At 50.1% G+C, this 23,886-nt stretch overlaps 1 protein-coding gene across 1 annotated transcript; it reads left to right on the top strand.

Moving 5' to 3' along the window:
• Window positions 1-221: 221 nt before the first annotated feature.
• On the top strand, window positions 222-2,032 carry LOC100836162. Its single transcript, XM_024460611.1, has one exon. The coding sequence runs from the start codon at window positions 237-239 to the stop codon at window positions 1,917-1,919; it is 1,683 nt and encodes a 560-aa protein (XP_024316379.1). The 5' UTR covers window positions 222-236; the 3' UTR covers window positions 1,920-2,032.
• Window positions 2,033-23,886: the final 21,854 nt, after the last annotated feature.

Below are 23,886 nucleotides of genomic sequence, written 5' to 3'. Positions count from 1 at the left end.
ATATATTCCCACATGAAAGTAGCAAAATGAATAAAAATTCACATGAAAGCAACAGCCCGAACAAGAACTATTGTAGTTATTGAGCCATGATAACCAAAAAGAGCCATGACATCCATTACCCTGCTAGTGTTGTGGCGTTTTTGTTGTGTACATAATACACACAGAGGCTGGCGCGCATGAGGGCGGCGGTGGTGAGCTTGCGGTTGGCTCGGCAGGTGGTGGCGGGGCGATGGTTCATGGTGCTGGCGTGCCTGCTGATCCTGTCTTCCTCGGGGGCGACGTACGCCTTCGGCATCTACTCCACGGCGCTCAAGTCCTCGCTGGGCTACGACCAGCGCACGCTCAACACGCTCTCCTTCTTCAAGGACCTGGGCAGCAACGTCGGCATCCTCTCGGGCCTCCTCAACGAGGTCGCGCCGCCCTCGGCCGTGCTCGCCGTCGGCGCCGCCATGAACCTCGCCGGGTACCTCATGGTCTACCTGGCCATCGCCCGTCGCACCGCGCCCCCGCCGCTCTGGCTCATGTGCGCCTACGTCTGCGCGGGCGCCAACTCGCAGTCCTTCGCGGGCACGGGCGCGCTCGTCACCTGCGTCAAGAGCTTCCCGGGGAGCCGCGGGGTCGTGCTCGGCCTGCTCAAGGGATACGTCGGCCTCAGCAGCGGCATCTTCACGCAGCTTTACCTCGCCATCTACGGGGACGACGCCAAGTCGCTCGTCCTGCTCATCGCCTGGCTCCCCGCCGCCGTCTCCGTCGTGTTCCTCCACACCGTCCGTGTCACGAGGCCGAGGCGTCGAGGCGGCAGCGATGACGAAGAAGAAGGCGCCTTCTTCTGCTTCCTCTACATCTCCATCGCGATCGCCACGTACATCCTCGTCATGATCGTCGTGCAGAAGCAGACCAGCTTCTCGCACGCCGCATACTCTGTTTCGGCCACGGGGCTGCTACTCATCCTCTTTCTCCCCCTGCTCACCGTCGTCGTCCGGCAGGAGTATAAGGAGTCTCTGAGCCTGCGCGAGGCCCCGACAGCGGCCTTGCAATTGCAAGTGGCGATAGCGAGCGCGGAAACATGTTCTTCTTGTTTCGGGGGGAATCGTCGGAATTGCTTCAACAACATGTTCAGCCCGCTGGCCAAGGGGGAGGACTACTCCATCTTGCAGGCGCTGGTAAGCGTCGACATGCTGCTGCTGTTCCTGACCACCATCTGCGGAGTCGGCGGGACGCTGACGGCGATCGACAACATGGGCCAGATCGGGCAGTCCCTGGGATATCCGGCCAAGAGCATCAACACCTTCGTCTCCCTCATCAGCATATGGAACTACGCCGGCAGGGTCACGGCCGGGTTCGCATCGGAGGCATTGTTGGCGCGGTGCAGATTCCCGCGGCCGCTCATGCTCACGCTGGTGCTCCTCCTTTCCTGCGCCGGCCACCTCCTCATCGCATTGGGCGTCCCGCGCTCGCTCTACGCGGCGTCCGTCATCCTCGGCTTCTGCTTCGGCGCGCAGTGGCCGCTCATCTACGCCATCATCTCCGAGTTGTTCGGGCTCAAGTACTACTCGACCATCTACAACCTGGGTGCCCTGGCTAGCCCCGTCGGGGCGTACCTGCTCAACGTGCGGGTGGCGGGACAGTTGTACGACGCCGAGGCCGCGAGGCAGCACGGCGGAACCTTGCCCGGCCGCGGGGACAAGACGTGCGTGGGGGTGCGCTGCTTCAGGGACTCGTTCCTCATCATAACGGCCGCCACGGCGGCCGGCGCGCTCGTGTCGCTGTTGCTGGTGTGGAGGACGTGGAGCTTCTATAAGGGTGACATATACGCCAAGTTTAGGAACACGCCGCCCGAGTCGCCGTCGGGTAGTGATTTGGCGCAGGAGCAGAGGACAAAAGAGGCAGACGATGGCAGTCAACAGCAAAAGGGCTAGTGTTGAGGGGGCTCACAACACGCACGCACATTCACACTTGGGACGGGAATACGGCCCGACGCCGCGTGTTAGCTCTGGCGCGCGATACCCGCGCCGCGCTTTAGCTGTGGAGCGCGATGGTCAGCACGCGAGCAGCTGGGTAGCAGGGCTGGATGCGAGCAGCTGGGCAGCAGCATGCGAGCTAGGCCTGCAGCAGGTGTGCTTGTGCGAATTTTGTCTTATTTGAGTCAAATAAATCTTGCACAAGTACCGAACGAAACAAAAAGACTCTAAAACTTTCAAGCAATTTGTTGCAATAATTCACACAAGTTACCGTCCTTCGATGAACCAAAATATACATGTCTATCTATCTATTTCGTTTAGAATTTACCACCGTATCCCGCATCTCCAACACTTCAAATCAAGGTCCCAGCTTCATTTGAACACCTCAAACTTTTACTCTTGGTACTCCTAATGATCACAAATTGCCATCCCTAATGATCATAAAATGCCATCCCGTTAAATATAAATTGCCATTTTGATCACAAAATGCCACAGCGCTGAATACAAATTGCCACCCCTAAAGTAATACAAATTGTCAACCTTAATCAACACAAATAACCATGTAAAAAAGGTAAAAAATTTATCATTTGTAAATTGCCATCCCTAATGAGTGCAAATTGCCATGTCTAATAAACACAAATAACCATGTAAAAAAAGGTGAGAAATCTACCCATCGCAAAATTGCCACTCTAATGAACACAATATCATCCATAATGATCATAAATAACCATGTCTACCTCGTTTCGGTCAGAACCTAACTCTCACGACACAATATGCATATCATACATTCCAAATTGAGCTACCACCTCCATTGAAAACAACCTAACAAAAACTCTATCTCCAGACCAACACAAATTGGCACGGCTAAGGAGTACAAATGTCACCCCTACAGAAATACAAATTGTCATCTTAATGAATACAAATAGCCACCTCCCTCAAGCGCTAATTGCCATCCTCTAATAATTACCACCCCCTCAAGCGCAAATTGCAATCCTCTAATAAACACAATTGACACCTCCTACGAACACAAATAACCATCATGTGCATGTATTTCAGTCAAACTTTAACACCTACCACCGCATGCAGCGTGAGACGGCGGGGCGGCGAGACAGCAAGGGCTTGGTGCGGCGGTCAGAGCGGTGCGAGCAGCAGGGGCAGCGGGCCGCGCGGTGGCTTTGATGCCGCACAAGACAGCAGGGGCGGCGCAGGGCGCGGCTGTGGCTCACAGGGAAACACCTCCAGATGGCACCCACCGGGTTCGGGTACGGGTGCAGCTCTACCATACCCGTACCCGACGACCCGACCCTCAACCACTACCCGTGGTCGGGTATGAAATTTTACCATACCCGCCACCCGCAACGGGTACAGGTTACCCGCGGATAGTTTTACCCGACCCGCTGAAACCACAAAACAACATTGTTTCAGCAATTAACAGCAACATTCAGTCTCATTCAAAAGCATGCAATGTCATAAATAAACATGTAGACAACATCATAAATAGCATTATTTCAACAATTAACAGCATCATTCAACGAGGATTGCGGGGCTTGGCGTCGGCGATGTCTCCGACTACGGCCTCCAACACCTCTTCGCGACGCCACCAGGCGCCGGAGCTCGCGGACCCGCGCCGGCCGACGCCTCAGCGGGGTGCTCTTCCTCGAGATCCTCACCGACAAGTCCCCGACGGCGGCGCTGGATATGCTGAGGTGGGATCCGTGGAGGCGGGGCGGACTAGGGGCAGAGGGGTGGAGGAGGGGGCGGCGGGCTGGTGGCGGAGGGAGGCGGGGCGGCGGACTGGTGGACAGTGGTCGAGGAGGCGGGGGCCGGGCGGCGCCGTGCGGACAGGGGAATAGGGGTCGGACCATCGGAGTCTCGGGGATGGGGCCAGTGGAGGAGGCCGGAGGCAGGGACGCGGGGCGGAGGGCTGGTGGAGGAGGCAGGAGGCGCGGGCGCGGCCGCGTGACGGCGCGAGGCGGGGAGGACGACGCGGCAGACAGGGGAATAGGGGATGTGGGGAATTAGGAATTTAAGGTTAGTTCTTGAGCCAATTTATATCTACGAAAATGTTGTTGGGCTGGGCCTTAGACAAAGTTTACTGGGCCTACTGCACTGTGCTAGATGCGGGTAGACGGGTTGACGGGTTCGGGTAGTCCAATATCATACCCGTACCCGGGTACATGATTTTACCATTTACCCACGGGTATTTTTTTTACGATACCCGTATCTTAAACGGATAAATACTCTTCGAGTATGCGGATATCGGTACCCATTGCCATCCGGATCAAACACCTTGTGCTCCCGCACTGAGACCTCCAGCAACCGGTGACGGAGGCACGGGATCCCAACGGGTCCCGCAACGGCGGGGACAGGGGTCGCGACGGGGACGGGCACGCGGCGGCTGGCGGGCGGTCGGTGGCGGGGTCGGCGCGTGGGGGCGACGGGACGAGGCGCGTGGCGGCGGCCGGGGAGAGGACGCGCGGCGGCGGGGATGGGGGCGCCCGGGTGCTCGGCGGTTTGAACGGGGGGCAGCGGCGCGGTAGGTGCGGGCCTCGGGGACGGGCGCGCGGCGGGGTCGGCGCGGGGCCGCAGGGACGGGGTCGGCGCGCGGCGGCGGGACGGGGCGCGCGACGGCGGGTAGGGGGCGCCCGGCGGCTTGGACAGCGGGCAGCGACGGGGTCAACCCACGGCAGCGACAGGGACGGACGGCATCGGATGATTGTCTGGCTGGAGGAAGGGGATGGGTGGAGAAAGATTAGAGAACGCGTCGCGCCACCAGACTAACGAGAGAACATTCACGCGTTATAAATTCCGTAAATACAAACGAACGAGTAAATTGCCCAGAACCATCGTATTTGAGACAGTTGTTACGAAAACCACCGGTTTTGTTAATTTTCGTGCAGAACCACCGCGATTCAGTGAAGTTGTTGCACATAGCACTGATTCTGTCGATTGTGACGAATAAGCACGTTTCTCACCGATCGGACCCACACGTCAGGTTGACCGGGCCGACTCAGCGTTTGTGCCGTCCGTTAGCGCCGCTTGGACCGAACCGGAAGAAGCTTGATGGCCACCTCCTCCTGCCTGTCGGGGAGCAGATGACGGCATCAGATCCCTCCTCCACAGTCGCCGGAGCTGCTAGTCGCGAGGGAGGACACGAGGGTCGTTGGCGAACGCCGCCTCCACGGATCCGGCAGCGGACTTTGGAGCAAGTAGGTGAGCAGCGTGACGGGGGGCCCTTGTTGGCGCTGAACTCGTTGCCGCCGCCGACGAGCTCATCCCCGAGCACCCGCGCCTGGAGCAGCGCGTTGCAGTGGACGTAGGGCATCATCCGTGTCAAAGCAACCGTCCGTGTAGACCCGCACGGGCCGCCGCCGCAGCAGCGCGTCCGGCGGCGCCGGCAGGGGCAGCGCCGTGGGCCCGGGCCGAGGTGGAGCGCCAGCATCGACGCTCCCAGCACGATCCGCTAATTACTCACGCCGCTGCAACCGTCCGTGCCCCGTTGACGGCAGCGGTGCAGACGCCGGAGTTGGGGAAGATTAAGGCGGATCCGGCTCGTCCGGGCACGGCGGGGCACTCCACGGATCTCTCCTCGTGCGCGTTGTCACTGGGAGACTGATGGTGGCGGCGCCATTGCGGATCTGCCTTGGGTGCAGGCCAGCAACGATGAGGGAGGCGGCCGACGGAGGAGCTTCGCGGCGGGGGCAGCTCGGGCTCAGGTTAGTCCAGGCGAGGGCGGCTCCGGCTCGGGGGAGGCGGCGCGATGCTTCTTCGCGTGGCGCTGGTGCAGAGGAGGGCCAGGAATGATGCGGGCGGCTTCGCCGGAATTGGAGACGACGGAGGGAGGGAGAGCTCGAGGGAGAAGAGAGAGCGACGGGATGGGGAGCAGTGCGGGCCGCACGAATAGGAGGAGGAGGGGCGCTGGCGCAGAGGAGGGCCAAGAATGACGCGGGCGGCTTCGCCAGAAGTGGAGAAGAAGAGGGAGGGAGAGCTCGAGGAAGAAGAGAGAGCGACGGGATGGGGAGTAGTGCGGGCCGCAGGAACAGGAGGAGGAGGATTGTGGGGCCCGCAGTCAGTGGGAGAAGAGAAAGGTTTGGACAGACCTGGATAACGGATGGCGCTAACGCCTGCTCGGCCCGGTCAACCCGACATGTGGACCCTAACTGTCAGAAATGAGGTTATACGCCTAAAACGACAGAATCAGTGCAAACTCCAAAAACTTCACCAAATACCGTTGCTTTTGCCCGAAAATTAGCAAAACCGGTGGTTCCCGTTTAAAGTCACCGAAATGTGGTGGTTCTGTGCAATTTACTCACAAACGTATACATGCTATCCCTATGAGCATCTCCGAGAAACTGAGCAGGCAGATTTTAAGATTGATGAAGTCACCACATGTGCCTATCTATTACGGGTACGTCACCGACCATTGAAAGAATAGTGCCGGTTAAATTCTGAAATAAATGCAGGAAATGTGACACCAATGTTAAGTCTACGACTTGAACACCACTGAAAAAATAGCGGATTAATCGTGGAATAAATTCCTACAAGATTTCAAAACCCATTAATTTATGTAACTTTGGGTGGTGCACACGATATGAACATCGGCATTTTACAAGAAACATGGGAGAGAGTAGAGATGCAGACACAAGATGCATTGGAGTTTTCAAAAGAAAGATCATGAGTTTTGAGCTCATGTTAGAATTCTTATGGAATTGAGGTCAAAGGAATGCATTCCATGACCAGCTTCATTCATATGATCCAAAGGGATCTTTTAGAGAAAAAAAATCCAAATTGATTAGAATCCTACATGATTTATTTGAAAATTCAAACCCAACAATCCAAAGAGGCCCTGAGATAACGATGATTGACCTACAAAAAGTTTGAAAGTTTCTTTTATAGCGTTTCAACAGTTCCACAAAGTCTGGCAAAACCGCACACGTCCCACAGGAACCAACAATTTAACCTTAGAATCAACCCCAAAAGCCAATTCCCAAACATATTGGGAATACTCCGGGACGATGGAAGACCGAAAGTGAAAAAACACTCGTCACACTATGTGCGCCAACACTTGGTACACCATTTTCTGATGATTAATTAAGTTATTTTAGTTGGTGCCACCCACGACGAAGATACCATGCACAAATCTTAATTTGTAGTGAAACTGTAAGTTTCCAAATACACTTCTTGCGAAAATGCACCCGGTGTTGATCAAAGCAGTACATAGAATTTACAGTATCCAAGACACTTATTATGAATAGGAGGGAGTACATCATTATGGTCATTAAGATCAACATCGGCTACCTTCTCACACAGGAACATGAAAAACACATAATTAAAATGACATGTACTCCCTCCGTTTCATAATTCTTGTCTCAAATTTGCCCCAAAATGGATATATCTATTCCTAAAAAACATCTGGATACATGTAATATTTAGACAAGAATTATGGAACGGAGAGAGTACATTTGATTCCTACATATTTCAAAACACATGAATTATTATAGTGGTATCTTTGGACTATGTGCATAGGAAATGAATGTAGGGGAAATGGTCTTTTGCACCGGTAGGCAGTCGGGCCTGCAATCTGTGCCGCCGACCTCGCTTTGAGATCTGGACTCCCCCTCCTTTATGTATATTCTTTCTTATATAATTTCCCATCATCGTATTCATCAACAGTTGTGAATGGTGGGGCCCAGCACTACTCCATCGCTATACAGATGCATGAGAATCTTTAAAGTGAACTCAACCTTGTATATTTCACAGAGCCAAAAGAAAGAACTATCATGCCTTTCGCTCATGGATAGATAGATTTAGATAGTTTCTCTTTTTCATTTGATGTAAATATTTATATTAATAACACTTTGCTATAGGTCTTATGACCTAAAGCTTTCCGGAAAAAAAATGGTGGGCCCCAGCACGTGGCCTTGTCCATCCCACGTCCCACCCACTACCACCGATCTCCCTCTCTCTCCCTTGCCTGCGTCAACTCCCTTTCTCTTCCCTTCTCGATTTCTGCTTTCTTTCTAGGAGATGCACAAAGAGAGAGGGGACAAGACACGGTGGCATCCATCATCATCTCATCCTCCTCCACACCTGTGTCCCCGGACGACGACACCACAGCCTTGGCCGCCGCGGGGGAGAGCCCGCACAGTCCGTAGTTTCGCCCAGAAGCCCGCCATGTTTTTTGGCGTCCTAGTCAGTCCTTCCGCGCGTTGCGCTCGTAGTGGGCGTGAGTTGAATCGTGCCGCTCCTGCCTGCTAGCCGTCGGATGGAGATAGACGGTGGATTCAGGGGGTCAGGGCACGCGGTGACCTACCTCTCACTTGAAGACCGGTATCCAGTGCCCTGTCGCTAATGGATCTACCGTCCATTCGAATCGAACGGACGCAGCTATAATCACAGCCCCTCAACAAGCGCAGACGCGGGGCCGGGTGGAAAACGGGACTACTTGCGGACAAACTTGAGATGAACGGAGGGGAAACATCGGGCGCTCACTAGAGGACTGATGCTTCCCGCCGCTGCCGCCACCGTGGGGAAGGGCGCCGGCCACTGCCGTCGCCGCAGGGAACATCGCTGGCAGACGCCTCTGCCCCCAGTCTGACGCGCTTATCCACCCCACACCGCTGCACCGGCAGTCTCCTCCGCCCCACGCCGCCTCTCCGGCAGGTTAAACCAACCCCGCACTGCGCGGAGGAAACATGTCATCGTCGACGTTGCCCGCTTCGCGCATGGAGAGTGGGGAGGCCGCCGGGCTGGTGGTGTGTCGGGACGAGGGTTCGTGCTTCAGAGCGGCGGCGGGCGGAGCTTGCTCCCCAGGCCCGGCCCTGGGGGTGCCAGCGGTGCCCTCGCACAGGGCCTTGGAGGCCCCCACACCTGCAGATTATGGGCTGGCCCAGACCTTTAACGTCGTTTGCAACTTGCATCCCGAAGGATCAGCGTGCGATCGATGATCGTGACTCCTGTCTCGACTAACGGACTCCCGAATCCCTCCGGATCATTTCCTATTCGTCAATTCCAGATCGCCGCGAGGACACCGCCTGTCAACCCCTGATCGTGGCCTGGCGCCCTGGCCTGCCGGCTGCCGCCTGCGCTCTCCTTCTTTCAATCTTTCACCTCTGCAAATCTGCCTGCCCGCCCTAGTCATGCTTCTGACTGCTGCTGCCGTGCTTCATCGCCTCGCTGGCTCGCTTGATTGGGGAAGCTGCATCGGCAACCAAGACACAACGGAGTTACAGCAATCGTGTCATCTTTAACTTTTTATGTTAAATTTCAATTTGTGAATTCATCTAGTGTCGTTAGATTTCAGAAATATGAAGCCATCGTTGTCTAATTTCACACGGACATCAAGGAATGTTAGAAGAAAATTTGAAGGTAACATGTATAAACTTTCTTATACAAATGCAACTTTTGACTCATTGTTATTTCTTGCCAGTGAAATTTTAATTATATGCATACATTAGTTATTATTTTTATCATATTTTATTAAGTACCCCGACAGGCCCGAGTCCTAATTTCGCACCGGGTCGCTGAAATATAAGACCGGAAATGTTGCTCTTCTCCCTCTCCCACCGCGGCAGCGACTGTGGCGACGGTAGGAGAGCCTGCGTGAGAATGACCATAGCATTTTTTTGTCACTCGTGCACTTGTTTGAATTGATACACATGAGGGACACTCGTGGGCCTTAATTGCTGCTGTCCGTCCGATTGAAACGAGAGGTGGAAGATGGGGGTTGAGGCAAGACAGGCACACTGGATCTCAGTCCTTCACTCGGAGGCGTGCCCTGGATAGTCGCGAGAAGAGCATCTTCAATGGGGTCTTTCAAATCTATCCCAAATGTAGTAAATAGGGGATATGGACATTTTGTCATCAAAATCATTCCTCAAAAGGTATCTCCAAATAGACAAAATGCTCTAAATGTCAGGCCTCATCCAATCCAAAATTGTAAGGCTTGAGGTGTCCGGTGTCACAAAAAGTCACAGATTCCCTCTGCGCTCGCTCTCTCGATCTCTCTCCCCCGGGTTTCTCCCTCCCTCTCTTCTCTCTGGCTGCTGCCGTCGGATCTGGCCGGCTCGGGCCGGGCCGCCTGTCAGGACCCTGCTTATCTGCTACTGCATACTGAAGAACAGGAGACTCATATTCAGTTAACATGCGGTGGAGATGGAAGCTGGCGACTGAAGCTACAACGGCTAGGATGAAGCCACTTATCTGCTGCTATTTACATCTTCGGAAATTATATCGCGCTAACGTTCGCGCGTCAGTCCGGCCGCGCGACGAGCTGGAGCGCAAATGCTGCTGCGTTGTTGTGCTGCTGCATGCATGCACACGTTTTGCTAGCTGCTGCTGTTTTGCTGCATGCACTTGCTGCTCTTGTGCTAGCTGCATGCATGTATGTATTTTTTTTCTTTTTTTTTAAGGAATTTACAAGGAGAACATGTTCGCATTCTCCTCGTGCTCTCGGCCGTTCTCCGTCGCTGCCGTGCCGGGTCTGTGCCCGCCTCTGCACGCCGCCCTGAGCCGTGTCCGCCGCCTCGCATTGCCACGCCACCGCTGTGCATCGTGCCCGCAGCCTCGTGTATCCCTGTCTCCGCCATGTGTTGTCCCCGCCACCGCCACTGTGCGCCGTCCCTGCAACGAGCAATACATGTCGCTGCCCCGAGCGGGAGCCGTCGGCGCCGTGGCTGCTTACTCATCCTGTCTGACGGTTGTGGGGGTGAAACAATGATGCTGGCCCACAAGGACGTAATCGATCCGTCAGCGCCGCAGCTACTCGGTTTTCCGTTTGGTGGCGAATCAGTCTGCTTGTGTGCAAATCATAATGGAGCAATGTTGTCTCTCTCGCAAGGCTTGCATCGAGGAGGAGCTCTGCAAACAATAAACATTTAGGGTCGCGACAGTGGAATCAATCGGGTGAAGCAAGCAGCAGGTGCTAGATTTGATCAAAGTGGACATACGTATAATGGTTAAATGTGTTCATTAGGCCATGGCAATTTGTGTTCAGCAGATGTGACAATTTATCTGCATTATGCATGGCAATTTATGTTCACCAGAGGAGTCAATTTGTCTCCATTAGATGTGACAATTTGTGTTCATTAGGTAGGTGTGGCAATTTATGATCACTAGAGGCTGGCAATTTATGTGCATTAGGTGGGTCGTTTTAATCAAATGTAGCAGCTCAATTTATGAGTGAAGGAAATGCATGATACAATGGTGGGTGTTAGATTTTAACCGAAATGGATGGATGTACATGGTTATGTCTTCACTAGGGGTGGCAATTTGTGTGTATTATTGGTGGCAATTTTTGTTCATTGGTGTGTGGCAATCTGTGTATACTATGGGTGGCAATTTGTGTTAATTAGAGAGTGGAAATTTGTGTGTATTATTGGTGGCAATTTCTTTTCATAGAGTGGCAATTTATGTTCACTACGGGGTGGCAATATGTGTTAATTAGAGGTGCCAATTCGTGTTCATTACGGTTGGCAATTTGTGCACAATAAGGGCGACAATTTTTGTTCATAGAGTGTGGTAATTTATGTATACTACGGGCGACAATTCGTGCTCATTACGGTTGTCATTTTGTGTGCAATAGGTATGACAATTTGGTGTATTAAGCGAGACATGATATAAGATTTGTGTGGGTCATTTTGAATGGAGATGATATATTGATTTGCAGTTGAATATACATGGGATGCGGTGGTGCATGGTAGATTTTTAATCGAAATATATTGATATGTTTATTGTTTTGTTCAGAACTCATAAAAAATATGCAGGACTCACATGTGAATACTCTAACGCGCTTGGCGCAAGGAATAGTCTAACGTGGTGCAAGGATGTAGTAAAGACAATTTGATGCAGCATGGTCTACTGCTCCGTGCAGCCGCCTGCTGCTGGAACCTAATGTGAGCGGATTGGTTGGCACCGTCCTGCGCTGTGCATATAGCGCGATCGTCGCACGATATTACAACTTTATATATTAGAGTGTGGCAACTTTATATATTAGAGTGTGACAACTTTATATATTGAAGGGTGGCAACTTTTAAGACGATTTTTTGTTCTTCAAAACGTGTCAATATGAGGTTTTGTTTCGAACATCTCATGGAGACAAAATTAATCGTGAAGACGGATCATAATGAACGGTTTCAGAGATATAACATTTTGAAGTTATGTTTTACAAAATAAGACATGCATGTTGCTGCTCTGCTAGGTGAATGCATGCAGGCAGCCATCGGACCCCTGCTGCTCTGCTAGTCGCCTGCTCACATGCAAACGCACAGTGCGCCAAGGCCACAGCGCAGCATCGCGCTCTAGTGCTGCAGCGCGGCGTCGCGCGCTATTCCAACCCTTACATGTTTTACTTGTTGTTCTTTCGCCGTTGAACTTACTGTCGCCGTAACGATCTTGTCGGTTAAAATCACAACTCAGCAGCGCCTTATAAGCTGGCTTGGGCTATCGGCAATAAAGTAAGAAGAGAATTCCAAAGTAAATTAGTTCTAGCTAGGGTTCTTCTGTTCTTCCGAGCTCTGCTCGTTAAATCCTATCGAAATCTTGTACGAAATCACACGAATTCGGCCTCAATTCCACTCGGGCCTTACAAGGGTATTAGAGCCTCAGGCGATTTTCGGCCAGATCAGTGATACTCGGCGGTGAATCGAGCAGATGAGCCAGGGGGGTTGGGATCTCTCGAAAAATCTCTCCATGCCCTCCCTGTCGCGGCGGCGGTGCGGCTCTCGTTCGGTGGCAGCTCGGCGGCGGCGGAGCTCATTCGGGTACAGATCAGAGGTTTGGGTAAGGTTGCTCTAAACTTTTTAGGCTTAATTCCTTTCCAATTCCTCTGATCCGTGTACCAAGGCGGTGATTGAACATATCGGCGTACAGTGGGTTGGCTTGCTGTAAAATCCCCACTGTATCCTGTGTGTTCCGGTGTTGAGGGGCTGAGATCAGAGTGATTGGGACGAGCTGAGTATCTCGCTTGCACCGATCTGATCTCAACGATGACCGGGGTAGCTGATAATACCCGGACGAAGGCGCAGGCGACGGTAGAAAGATTGGAGACTGAGTTACAAGACATGCATGCAAATCTTCTTGATCTTAAGCAACTGAAGACGGAGGTCTGTCACATCAGGGAGGACATGGTCACGATGCCCAAAATTCAGGATAAACTGACCGAGATGCAACAAAGTTTTTAGTCAGCACTTGATCAGATCATTGCTAACACTTCTGGTCGTTCATCCACTTCTCATTTTCCATATGGTATGCCAGGGTATACTCCTGAATCTCCTGTATTACAGTCAAACCCTTTGTTTCCTATTGTCGCCACGGTTACCCCTTTTAGTGCATTAGGCTCTGTCACTACCAATTTACAAGATGCTTTTGCCCACACTACACCTGAAATTCAGTGTCAACCTATACAACCTACTACACAGCCTGAAATGCCCACCCACCCACCCACTTCCACCTCGTATTTTCACTGAAAGTACAGTTGCTTCTGCCACTAGACAAGTTCCACACAATAATCACATCAATTTCGTCTCACTACACAAGAACATCACACTAGACCACCCACACCTCCCCTCCATTGTGGTAATGCTGGAAATTTTGGTCCTATTATTGCTCCTCAGTATCTTCCTCCATACACATATAATCATGTGACTAGGCAGTATATCAACACTACTCCCACTGGACAAATGCCACCATCTGTGTACCAATCTGCAGTTCACTTATATGATGCTCAAAGGAACCAGTATGCTACACAGTTAGGAGGACCATCTTACTTGGCTGATGCTGTACTTAAAGGACCAAGACTAGAAATACCACTGTTTGAGGGTGATGACCCAATCAGCTGGTTAATTGCTTGTGAAAAGTACTTTGATATGTCAGCCACACCTTATGATCAATGGGTTAACATTGCTATTGGTCACCTCCAAGGCAGGGCCTCCACTTGGCTGAAACACATTTGTTTGCCCTGGCAAACGGTTACTTGGCAACAATTCTGTAATATGCTGGCCGATAGATTCACAAAGGCTAATGTTCATGAGGCTGTAGAACAATTGAAGAACATCAAGCAGCAAAGTTCCATTGATGCCTATATTGATAGCTTTGAGGAGAGTGTGGCCTTGGTTAAGCGAGATCATCCATTTATTCAGGAAAATTTTCTGCTCAGCTGTTACATTGGGGGTCTCAGATCTGACATCAAACATGATGTTTGTGGACAAAAACCATCTACTATCATGGAATGCTACTGGTATTCCAAAATATATGAAAAAGCAGCTGCTAGGAAGCATGTCTCTCCCCCTTACCAAAAGAACAGGCAATATCCACCACCACACCCACCAGCAAGGGAGCAAATTCTGCCATCCTCTCAGTTGTCCAATCTGGGATTCCTCCTCACAAGAACAGCACCTCACCAATTAGTGAACAGAGATTATGCTGGTATTGCAGGGAACCTTCTCATAGGCATCACAGATGCAAAATTGGCATCACTCTTCACATCATACAAGATTTGGATGATGATGATGAGCCTCCCAATATGCCAGTGGCAGGCGCAGTTTCTCCAGATCAAGTCTACCACACAGCTCCAACTACTCCAGATCAGGAACAACCACCTAAACTGATGCATTTGTCTGCACAAGCAGCTGAAGGTACTTCTGGACCTGCCACTTTCTCTCTGCTCTTGGTCATTAATGGTAAACGAGCAGTGGCATTAGTTGACAGTGGTTCTTATCACACTTTTATGAACCACCAAAGAAAGTGTCTGTAGCAGGAGGTGGTCATATTTTCTCTGCACATGTGACACACCCATGTGACTATAAAATTCAGGGGAAGGAGTTCACTACTACCTTCAAAGTTCTGGACTTATCAACTTTTGATGTCATCTTGGGATGTGATTGGATATATTTTCATAGCCCATTCTGTTTGGATTTACCAAACAGATTCCTCATTATCACCAAGGATGGGCACCCCATTGTTTTTAATGATCATACTGCGCCACCTGAGCAATGCATGATCACTGTTGAGAAACTGCAGCATTTATTAAAGAAAGGGGTGCTGGGATATGTGTTACAAATTCATCATTTAGAAACTGCAGTCACTACCCCTACATCTCCTGTTCCTGCTGAAATAGAACCAATTCTCCAACAGTATGCTGATGTTTTTCAAGAAATAGAAGGCTTGCCACCTTCTAGGGACTGTGATCGCACTATTCCCCTTCAGGCTGGAGCAACTCCACCTAGTTTGCGTCCCTATGTGCCTCATTACCATAAATCATCTATGGAAGACATCATCACTAAACTGCTTAAGAATGCTGAAATTCAACCCAGTGTCAGTCCATACTCTTCTCCAGCAGTAATGGTCAGAAAAAGGGATGGTAGTTGGCGATTATGTGTAGACTACAGACAGCTGAACAAGCTGACTATAAAAAACAAATTCCCTATGCCAGTTATTGAGGATTTGCTGGATGAACTCCATGGGGCCACCGTGTTTAACAAGCTGGACCTAAGATCAGGATATCACCAGATTCGGATGGCTACGCCAGATATTCCTAAAACTACATTTAAGACACATTTAGGCCTCTATGAATATACTGTGATGCCCTTTGGTCTTACAAACGCACCAGCTACATTTCAGTATTTCATGAATACCATTTTTGGTGATTTACTCAGAAAATGTATTCTTGTGTTCTTCGATGATATTCTGATCTACAGTCCTGACATGGAGACACACTGCCGACATCTTCAGTTAGCCCTGGACATTTTGAGACAACATAAACTGTCACTTAAGTTGTCTAAATGCAGCTTTGCTACTTCAAAGGTGTCTTACCTAGGACATATCATTTCAGCAGATGGAGTTTCTACTGACCCAAGCAAAATAGTAGATGTCCTCAACTGGAAAACACCTGTCTCTGCATCAAAGCTCAGGGGTTTTTTGGGCTTAACTGGATACTATAGGAGATTTGTCAAAGGTTATGGATTTATATGTCGGCCTTTACATGATGCTCTTCGCAAAGATGCTTTTGTGTGGGGGCCATCCCAGGAACAGGCTTTTCAGCAACTAAAGACTATCATGACTACTTGCCCTGTCTTGGCTCTCCCAGATTTTACACAAAGCTTTACTATAGAAGCAGATGCTTGTGCCACTGGTATTGGTGCTGTACTGATGCAAAATGGTCGCCCTTTAGCCTATTTCAGCCAGGGCTTAGGACCAAGACCTGCAGCTCAATCAGTGTATGAGAAAGAAGCTTTGGCCATTTTGGAAGCTATTAAAAAGTGGAGACACTACATTTGGGGTCACAAGTTAGTTATCAAAACAGATCACAAAGCCTGAAGTTTATCGGCACCCAAAGATTAACTGAAGGCATACAACATAAACTCATGTTGAAACTGTTGGAGTTTGATTATGTCATTGAGTACAAGAAAGGAAAAGAGAACCTAGCTGCTGATGCACTGTCCAGAAGAGATGTTCCAGACAGTCAATGTCATGCCATCACTACTGTCATTCCAGATTGGTTGGATGATATCAAACAAAGTTCTATTCAAGATCCAGAAAGTTCAGCTCTTTTGAACAAATTGGCAGCTGATGTTTCTGCAGCCCCTCATTTTACTCTACAGTCTGGCATTATCAAATACAAAAGCAGGATTTATGTGGGTGCTGCCACTTCTATGAGGCAAACATTTATTGGCCCAAACTCAAACAGCAAATAGCAAATAGAAACATATGTTCAACAATGCCCAGTTTGTCAACTTAACAAAATTGAGCACATTCATTCACCTGGTCTGCTGGAACCATTACCAGTGCCTCCCATGGCTTGGTCCCATATTACCATGGATTTCATTGAAGCTCTTCCAAAATCTCAAGGTAAAGATTGACAAAGTACTCTCACTTCATTCCAATGTCTAATCCATACTCAGTACAATCATTTGTGCAAGCTTTTATGGATAATATATTCAAGATCCATGGGATGCCCATTGTCATTATATCTGATCGAGATCGAATCTTTACTAGCAACTTGTACAAGGAAATTTTCAGAAGAATGGGTGTGGAGCTACGTATGAGTACAGCATATCATCCTCAGACGGATGGTCAATCTGAACGTGTCAACCAATGCTTAGAGGCTTACCTGAGAGCTACGGTGTTTCAAGAACCAAAACATTGGATGAAATGGCTTCCTTTGGCCGAATTTTGGTATAACACCTCTTACCATACATCTCTCAAACTCACTCCTTTTGAAGCTCTTTATGGGTACAAACCTCCTCAAATTGGGGAATCTGCTATTCTGAATCACAACTGTCCAGAAGAACAATTGACAAGTCAGGACAGAACTCTTATCCTTACTAATATGAAGGACAACTTGAACAAGGCACATCAGAGGATGAAACACTATGCTGATCTACATCATTCTGAACGCACTTTGGATGTCGGCGACATGGTATATATCAAAATACAACCATACCGTCAGTATGCATTTGGTCTGAGGGGATCCCTGAAACTGCGCTCGAAGTTCTATGGACCATATCAAGTGCTGCAGAGAATTGGCACTCGTTCATACAAGCTGCACTTGCCGGAGGGTGTGCGAATGCACCCAGTGTTCCATGTGAGTCAGTTAAAGCAACACATTGGCCTGAACGCTGTACCACTGCCTCATGTGCCGCTGGTCACTGAAGATGGCCACATCAAGACTGTCCCAAGTGCAGTTTTAAATCGCCGAGTGATCCAGCGTAACAAACTGCTAGTGGCTCAGTGGTTAATTCAATGGGAGAAACTGGCACCCGATGATTCCACCTGGGAAGATGTTCCTTTCATCCTTCATACTTTTCCTGGATTTTCTCCTTGAGGACAAGTCGCATTTCACGAAGGGGGCACTGTCAGGACCCTGCTTATCTGCTACTGCATACTGAAGAACAGGGGACTCATATTCAGTTAACGTGCGGTGGAGATGGACGCTGGCGACTAAGCTACAACGGCTAGGATGAAGCCACTTATCTATTGCTATTTACATCTTTTACTTGTTCTTTCGCCATTGAACTTACTGTCGCCGTAACGATCTTGTCGGTTAAAATCACAACTCAGCAGCACCTTATAAGCTGGCTTGGGCTATCGGCATAAAGTAAGAAGAGAATTCCAAAGTAAATTAGTTCTAGCTAGGGTTCTTCTGTTCTTCCGAGCTCTGCTCGTTAAATCCTATCGAAATCTCATACGAAATCACACGAATTCGGCCCTAATTCCACTCGGGCCTTACACCGCCGCTGCTCCACCACAGGTCCGGTCAGAGAGGAGCTACGACGCTGCGGGTGTGGTACGAGGAGCTTGCGCTGGCGTCGTGCGGCGGAGGTGGGGACCGCGCAGTGTGCCTCAGTAGCTTCGGCGGCGGCGGCAAGGTGCGGCGGGTCGTAGCGGCGAGCAATGCGTGCCCACGAACCCAGCGAGCAGAGCGCCCAAATATGTTAGAATTTGAGGCCTGATTAGCCCAAGCCCAAATTTTAATAAATTCTAAAAATCTCAAAGGCCCATTCATGAAGTGGGATGAGGGGAGTGGGGTTGGGAATTGACGAAGATGTAATTTCGACAATGTCCATATTGATGGACTTGTATCAAGGAAAGATTTTGAGTGTGTGTTGGCGAACTCGTCGGCTAACAAGGACACACGGGGACACGATTTACCCAGGTTCAGGGCCCTCGATGAGGTAATACCCCTACATCCTGCTTGTCGGATCTGTATTGATGAATCGATTACAATGGGGTGCCGCAGAGTCTAGATGCACCGAGTCGTCGAGTGCATCTAGGCGACTTCTATCTAAGTTGGGGTCTATCCTCTTGGCTCCCCCTCTTGGTCCTTTATATATGCAGGAACTCAGGTTTCAGGTAGAGTCAAAATCGGTTACAATGAGGAGATATACTCTAATTAATCTTCCTTATCTTGAATCGCAAGACTTGGCATGTAGACTCCTGGAGTCGTACTAGGCTTTCTTGTGGGCCCCCATCTGGGCTGTACCAGGTATACTCAAGTTTAGTACGTGGTTAGTCATAACCACGTCAGTAGCCCCTGAAGACTCAACCAGGGACTTTCCCATAAAGAATGAGCTTATTCTGTTGTTGAGCTAGTTGCACAATGCTGCAGACTTGGAGTTTCATCGATTTGTACTTCGAATGAGAAGTATTTTTGACTCAGAGAGTGTCTGAGCCAATGCTTTAGTACTTGACTGTTAAGTGATAGTTTCACCATATGATCTGATAGTGGATCATTGCGGTGAGTAGTAGTCATAGGGATACATGCTTAATGCGCCTAGATACTCAAGAAATCAAGTCCAGTTAATCGCTCTAGAGCGAATACAACACTAGCTTTCATCAGCATTCGAGTCCCCGGGCTCGAACCTGGCGACTGGTGAATTTTGACTTAGCCTGTTGGGGTCTTATAGAGTCAAATTCCAGTTTTTAAGTACTCGACTCGTTCATCAAGATTGCTTGAACTGGAAATACGCAGCTTGTACGTTTCCAGGCCCTATAGGAAGCCTAAGGGTCTTATCTTCATGTAATGAACATGGTTACAGGGAGCGACCCTTAAGTGAGAATTGTTACCGGAGGGATGCAGTCTATGCATGTCCAAGCCTAAATTTTAGGACTTCCTTCATATAATGAGCATGGATTCAACTGGAAATAGCGTAGCTGGTACGACTCCAAGCCCGTAAGAGAATTTTCGGGTATTATCTTCATGCAATGAGCATAGATTTACTGAAATACGTAGCTGGTACGATTTCAGGCTCGATGGAATGACCCATGAGGCTTATCTTCATGCAATGAGCATGGGGTTTAATAGAGCAACGCAGCTGGTGGGGCTCCAGACTCTTTGGACGAAATCCAAGAGGCTTACTGTTATGCGAATGAGCATAAATAACTGAGGTGACGCAATGGGTGCAACTCAATTGAGTTGACTACATGAAAGCGACTGTTTTGTGTTAGGGTCATTACCTGTTTTTACTGTTGTAAGTAAAGAATGAACAATAGCTGAACGTATGAAGTCTTTAACAAACATAAACTAATAGTCGGTCAGTTAGCGACCCGAATGAGTCATAGTGTTCATAATCAAGACTCGAGACGAGTCTCAACCTTTAAGATAAACTCCGTCATCCTGTGTAAAAGATAATTTCGAGTCATGATAGTCGAGTCACACTTCGTCACTGATGACGTACCTGCTGGAGGTGAAGAGCCATTTTGGTCAGCCGATGTGACTGGATGTACAGCCTAGCCTGACAGCTAGGCACACTGTAGGCGTGCGTCAGTGGCGAAATGATCACACTTCGCGCAGTAAACAAGATACAATGATGATCTCATTGGTTCTTACGCCCATGAAGTAAGAAATTACTAGGCGTGCGTCAGTGGAGAAACGATCACACTTCGCGCAGTAAACAAGATACAATGATGATCTCATTGGTTCTTACGCCCATGAAGTAAGAAATTATTTTTATCCTTGCCGTTTCGTATTCCGGTTGATGCGGAACACGTGGCCACGACCGAGATCGTGCGTCCCGGATTTTTTGCCAAGGTAAGGATAAAAATGGAGGTGGGGTAAATTAGTTATAACCCTTCTTCCTCCTCGCACCCAGAGCTCAGGCGCCCAAGACTTTAGCTTCCATAGCCAAAAACCCTTCGTGTTCCCTGTTAATCACGTCTTTCGACCCAGTGAGACGGGGAAGAGCAAGAAGAGCGCAGAAGCTTGGCCGCTGTCCTCCGTGGATCGCGAGAGGGTGGCCGGAATGCAAGAGGAAGGGTTGCTGTCCCCGTGGCCGGGGCATGTGCGTTTTCCCAGCGAGGAGGTAATCCCTCGCCCCATGCACGGAGAGCGAGTGGTGCATTACGATTTCATCACTCGTGGTTTAGCATTTCCAGTCCACCATTTCCTTCGTAGCTTGCTTTTGGCCTACGGGTTCCAACTTCATAATCTTTCTCCAAACTCCTACCTCCACATCACGTGCTTCGTGACGCTGTGTGAATGATTTCTTGGAATAAATCCCCACATGGGTCTCTGGAAGAGAATGTTCACAATCCAGTGCCAGGGCAAGGACGCAATTGGGTGTGTGGATATTCAAACTCAGGCGGAAGCCAAATTCTTCAACCTTCGAGAGAGGGAATCATCTTCTCGATGGAAATCGAGGTGGTTTTATGTCATGGATGTGCCGGCCGAAGGACGCGGCTTCAGTCTTCCCGAATTCTCCGCGGCAGCTTCAGTGAAGAAGACGATGGCCTTGAGTCATAAGTTGGGAGGAACAGAGGGCGAAGAGGCCGAGACTCTGTTGGCCCTAGTCCTGTCTCATGGAGACTCCTCAGCTGAAGGTGACCAAAATTCACCTGATCGCCGCTTTTATCCGGAGGAGAATTCAGCCTCTGCAGGCTCGTGCTCATCCCATGTCGGCATATTAGGGGGTTCGTGACCTGACCCGGATTAGTACCATGGAATTTCGTTCGACTGAAGTGTGTCGACGAGTTCGGCGGCTTACTGACTTGGGCGAGTCGGAGCCATGCGAGATTGACCCTCCAGTGGCTCCCTATGGACCCGACAGGCCCCAAGAAATGGTGATCATCAAAGCATCCGACAAACCCTGCCGTCTTTGACATGAATTATTTCTGATTGTGGCTTTGATTTCAGGGACCCGATAATGAGCCGAGCAACGCTTCTCCACTGGCAAAGAAGCGCGGCAGAGAGGATGATGACCCGCCGGTACATACCCAACCAATAGGCTTGAGGGACCCGAATGTCGAGCCATTAGTGTCTGTACCCGCGTTCAAGAGGACCAAGTCTAACTGGCCAATCGTGGCTCGTCGCTTTGGCCTTTCTGCTCGATTCAACCGACTAAGGAAAAGGCAGCTCACACCGAAGGAGCCTCAGTGGCCAATCCTTCTGGAACGAGCAGAAGGAGTCGACCAGATGAGTCGAGCATTCCTCAGGCGACGACTCCCGCGTCGAGTCAGCACATGAGCAAATTTGTCTTTTGCTATTATTTTGCCTCCCGATGAGAGTGATGCTCAAGAAATAACTTGAGACTCCTATTTGTTTTTAGCCAATCATCCGCTCCATGACAACTCTTATTGAGGAGTTTGAGGAGACGAAGGCAGATCGGGAGCGACTTCGAGCAGAGCTGGATCAGTGTCGCCAAGAGCTACAGGAAGCAGCCGTCGAAAAGAGTCGTCTCCAGCAACGTATAGACTCCCATACTTCCGCGGAGAAAGAGCGGGAAAAGATTTGGATCGAGCGACTCGAAAGTGCTACTCGCTCTGTTACTGGTGAGCATTTGAATCTGTTAGCCAAGTGGCTTGACCTTCTCGTGTAAAATTTGACCGTTGCTCTGTCCTTTGCAAGAGTCCTTGATGCCTCTGCTGAGGTTCAGTTCAATGCGAGAAGCCGGAGCTTCAATGAGGCTCTAGAAAACGTCGAAGTCATCAGCGCTGAAGCCAAGGGCAAGCTCCGGCAAGTGACGAAGATTCTGAGCACCGTAATTAGGAAGATGTCTCCTGATGGGTCTGTGCCGGAGTCGCTGAATGGCCTCATTGACTTCTTTGCTGCAAGTCAAGACCCGGTAGAGGAGTACTGCTAGCATCGGTCGACGACCGACGCTGAGTTATTCTTCACGCTTGCTCTTGCGCATGTCGTTGAGGAAGACACTCTTCGTCGAGTAGCCTCTCAATCGACTCGATCGAGAACAGGCGACACGGTCAGCCTAGGGCCCCTTATGGGAAAGGGCAAAGAGCTGGCTGAGATCTCATTGCGGCAACCTCATAGATCAATCTTGGAGATGAACCTAGCTTCATTCGGCAGCCCAGAGGTGGGCAATCTTTCACTATATATATTTGATTATCTTTCTCCTTTGTGAATCTTCTTCTTCTGTTCTTTTAGCCTTGTAAAGAACTGCTCTAGCTGAGCCTTTTTTGGAAAGAAATCCAAGATCTTTATTTCCACCCCTGAAGGGGTTCTCTAGGATAAATGTTGAGGTAACTTGAGTCTTTTTCGCGCAGAGGGAAAAAGGACAATCAAGTCACTCGGTTCCAGCTGCAAAGGCAGCCTCTTGCAACGATGCTCCAGCCAATCCTAGAGGAAAGGGTCAGGCTGGGACTACTCTGTCCCCAGAGCAGTTACAAGAAGTTGAGGCTCGGCTCGCTAAGCTGAAGCGTGACACGCTGGGTGACGCTCAAAGTAGCAAGTCTAGCCTGAAAGCTGCGACCAACCGGGAAGAGTTTGTCTTTGGAGAGCTTCGTAACCTGAGCGGTCAAATCCAAGGTATAGGATCGCAATACTTTGCCTTTCGTGTCGGTTTGCAAAGTAATCTTGTCATCTTCTGTGCAGCTGTTCACTTTGACCCTGATGATGAAAAGGCCAGAGTGAATGCTGCCATTCAAGCTCGCCGAGTGCATGACCCATCACCCTTTTGGCTGGATTAGTCGAGGAGCTACGACTTGATGCTGTTGATCGAGCGGATCAAGCAGGTAAAAAGGTACTTCAACTCCTGCCGTGACATGCTAGCTTCGACTCATCGGGCCTTATGGCCACGGGAGAAGGTGCCTCGTAAGCTGGGCAGCCTGATGGTGAAGTTTCACGGCGAGGAGAGGATGAAGGAATTGGTTTGACTCCAGCTGGTGAAGGGTGCCCAGATTGCCCTCGCATTTGTGCGCGTCAACTGCCCAGAGTTAGATTTCTCGTGAGTTGATACACTGCCAGCTACTCTCATCCAAGGTATAAAGTCGTTCCTGGAGGCCGGGCAGGCGGCGGCGCTGCGGATGATCCGGCAATGGGAAGCAGCCGAGGAGGAGACCATACCTCGTAGTAGATAGTCATGCAATTCTTTTTTTTTGTAAAGAATATTCTACCGGGTGCGCGGTCAGCGCTCCCGGTGGGAGTAGCCCCCGAGTTCGGTTGCGACTGTGTGTAGTGGCGACCGGACGCAAGGTTGTA

The sequence above is a fragment of the Brachypodium distachyon genome, chromosome 3 (assembly GCF_000005505.3).
Source record: "Brachypodium distachyon strain Bd21 chromosome 3, Brachypodium_distachyon_v3.0, whole genome shotgun sequence".
NCBI lineage: Eukaryota > Viridiplantae > Streptophyta > Magnoliopsida > Poales > Poaceae > Brachypodium > Brachypodium distachyon.
Note: the sequence above shows the minus strand (reverse complement) of the source record. Positions and strands in the feature narration are given on the sequence as shown.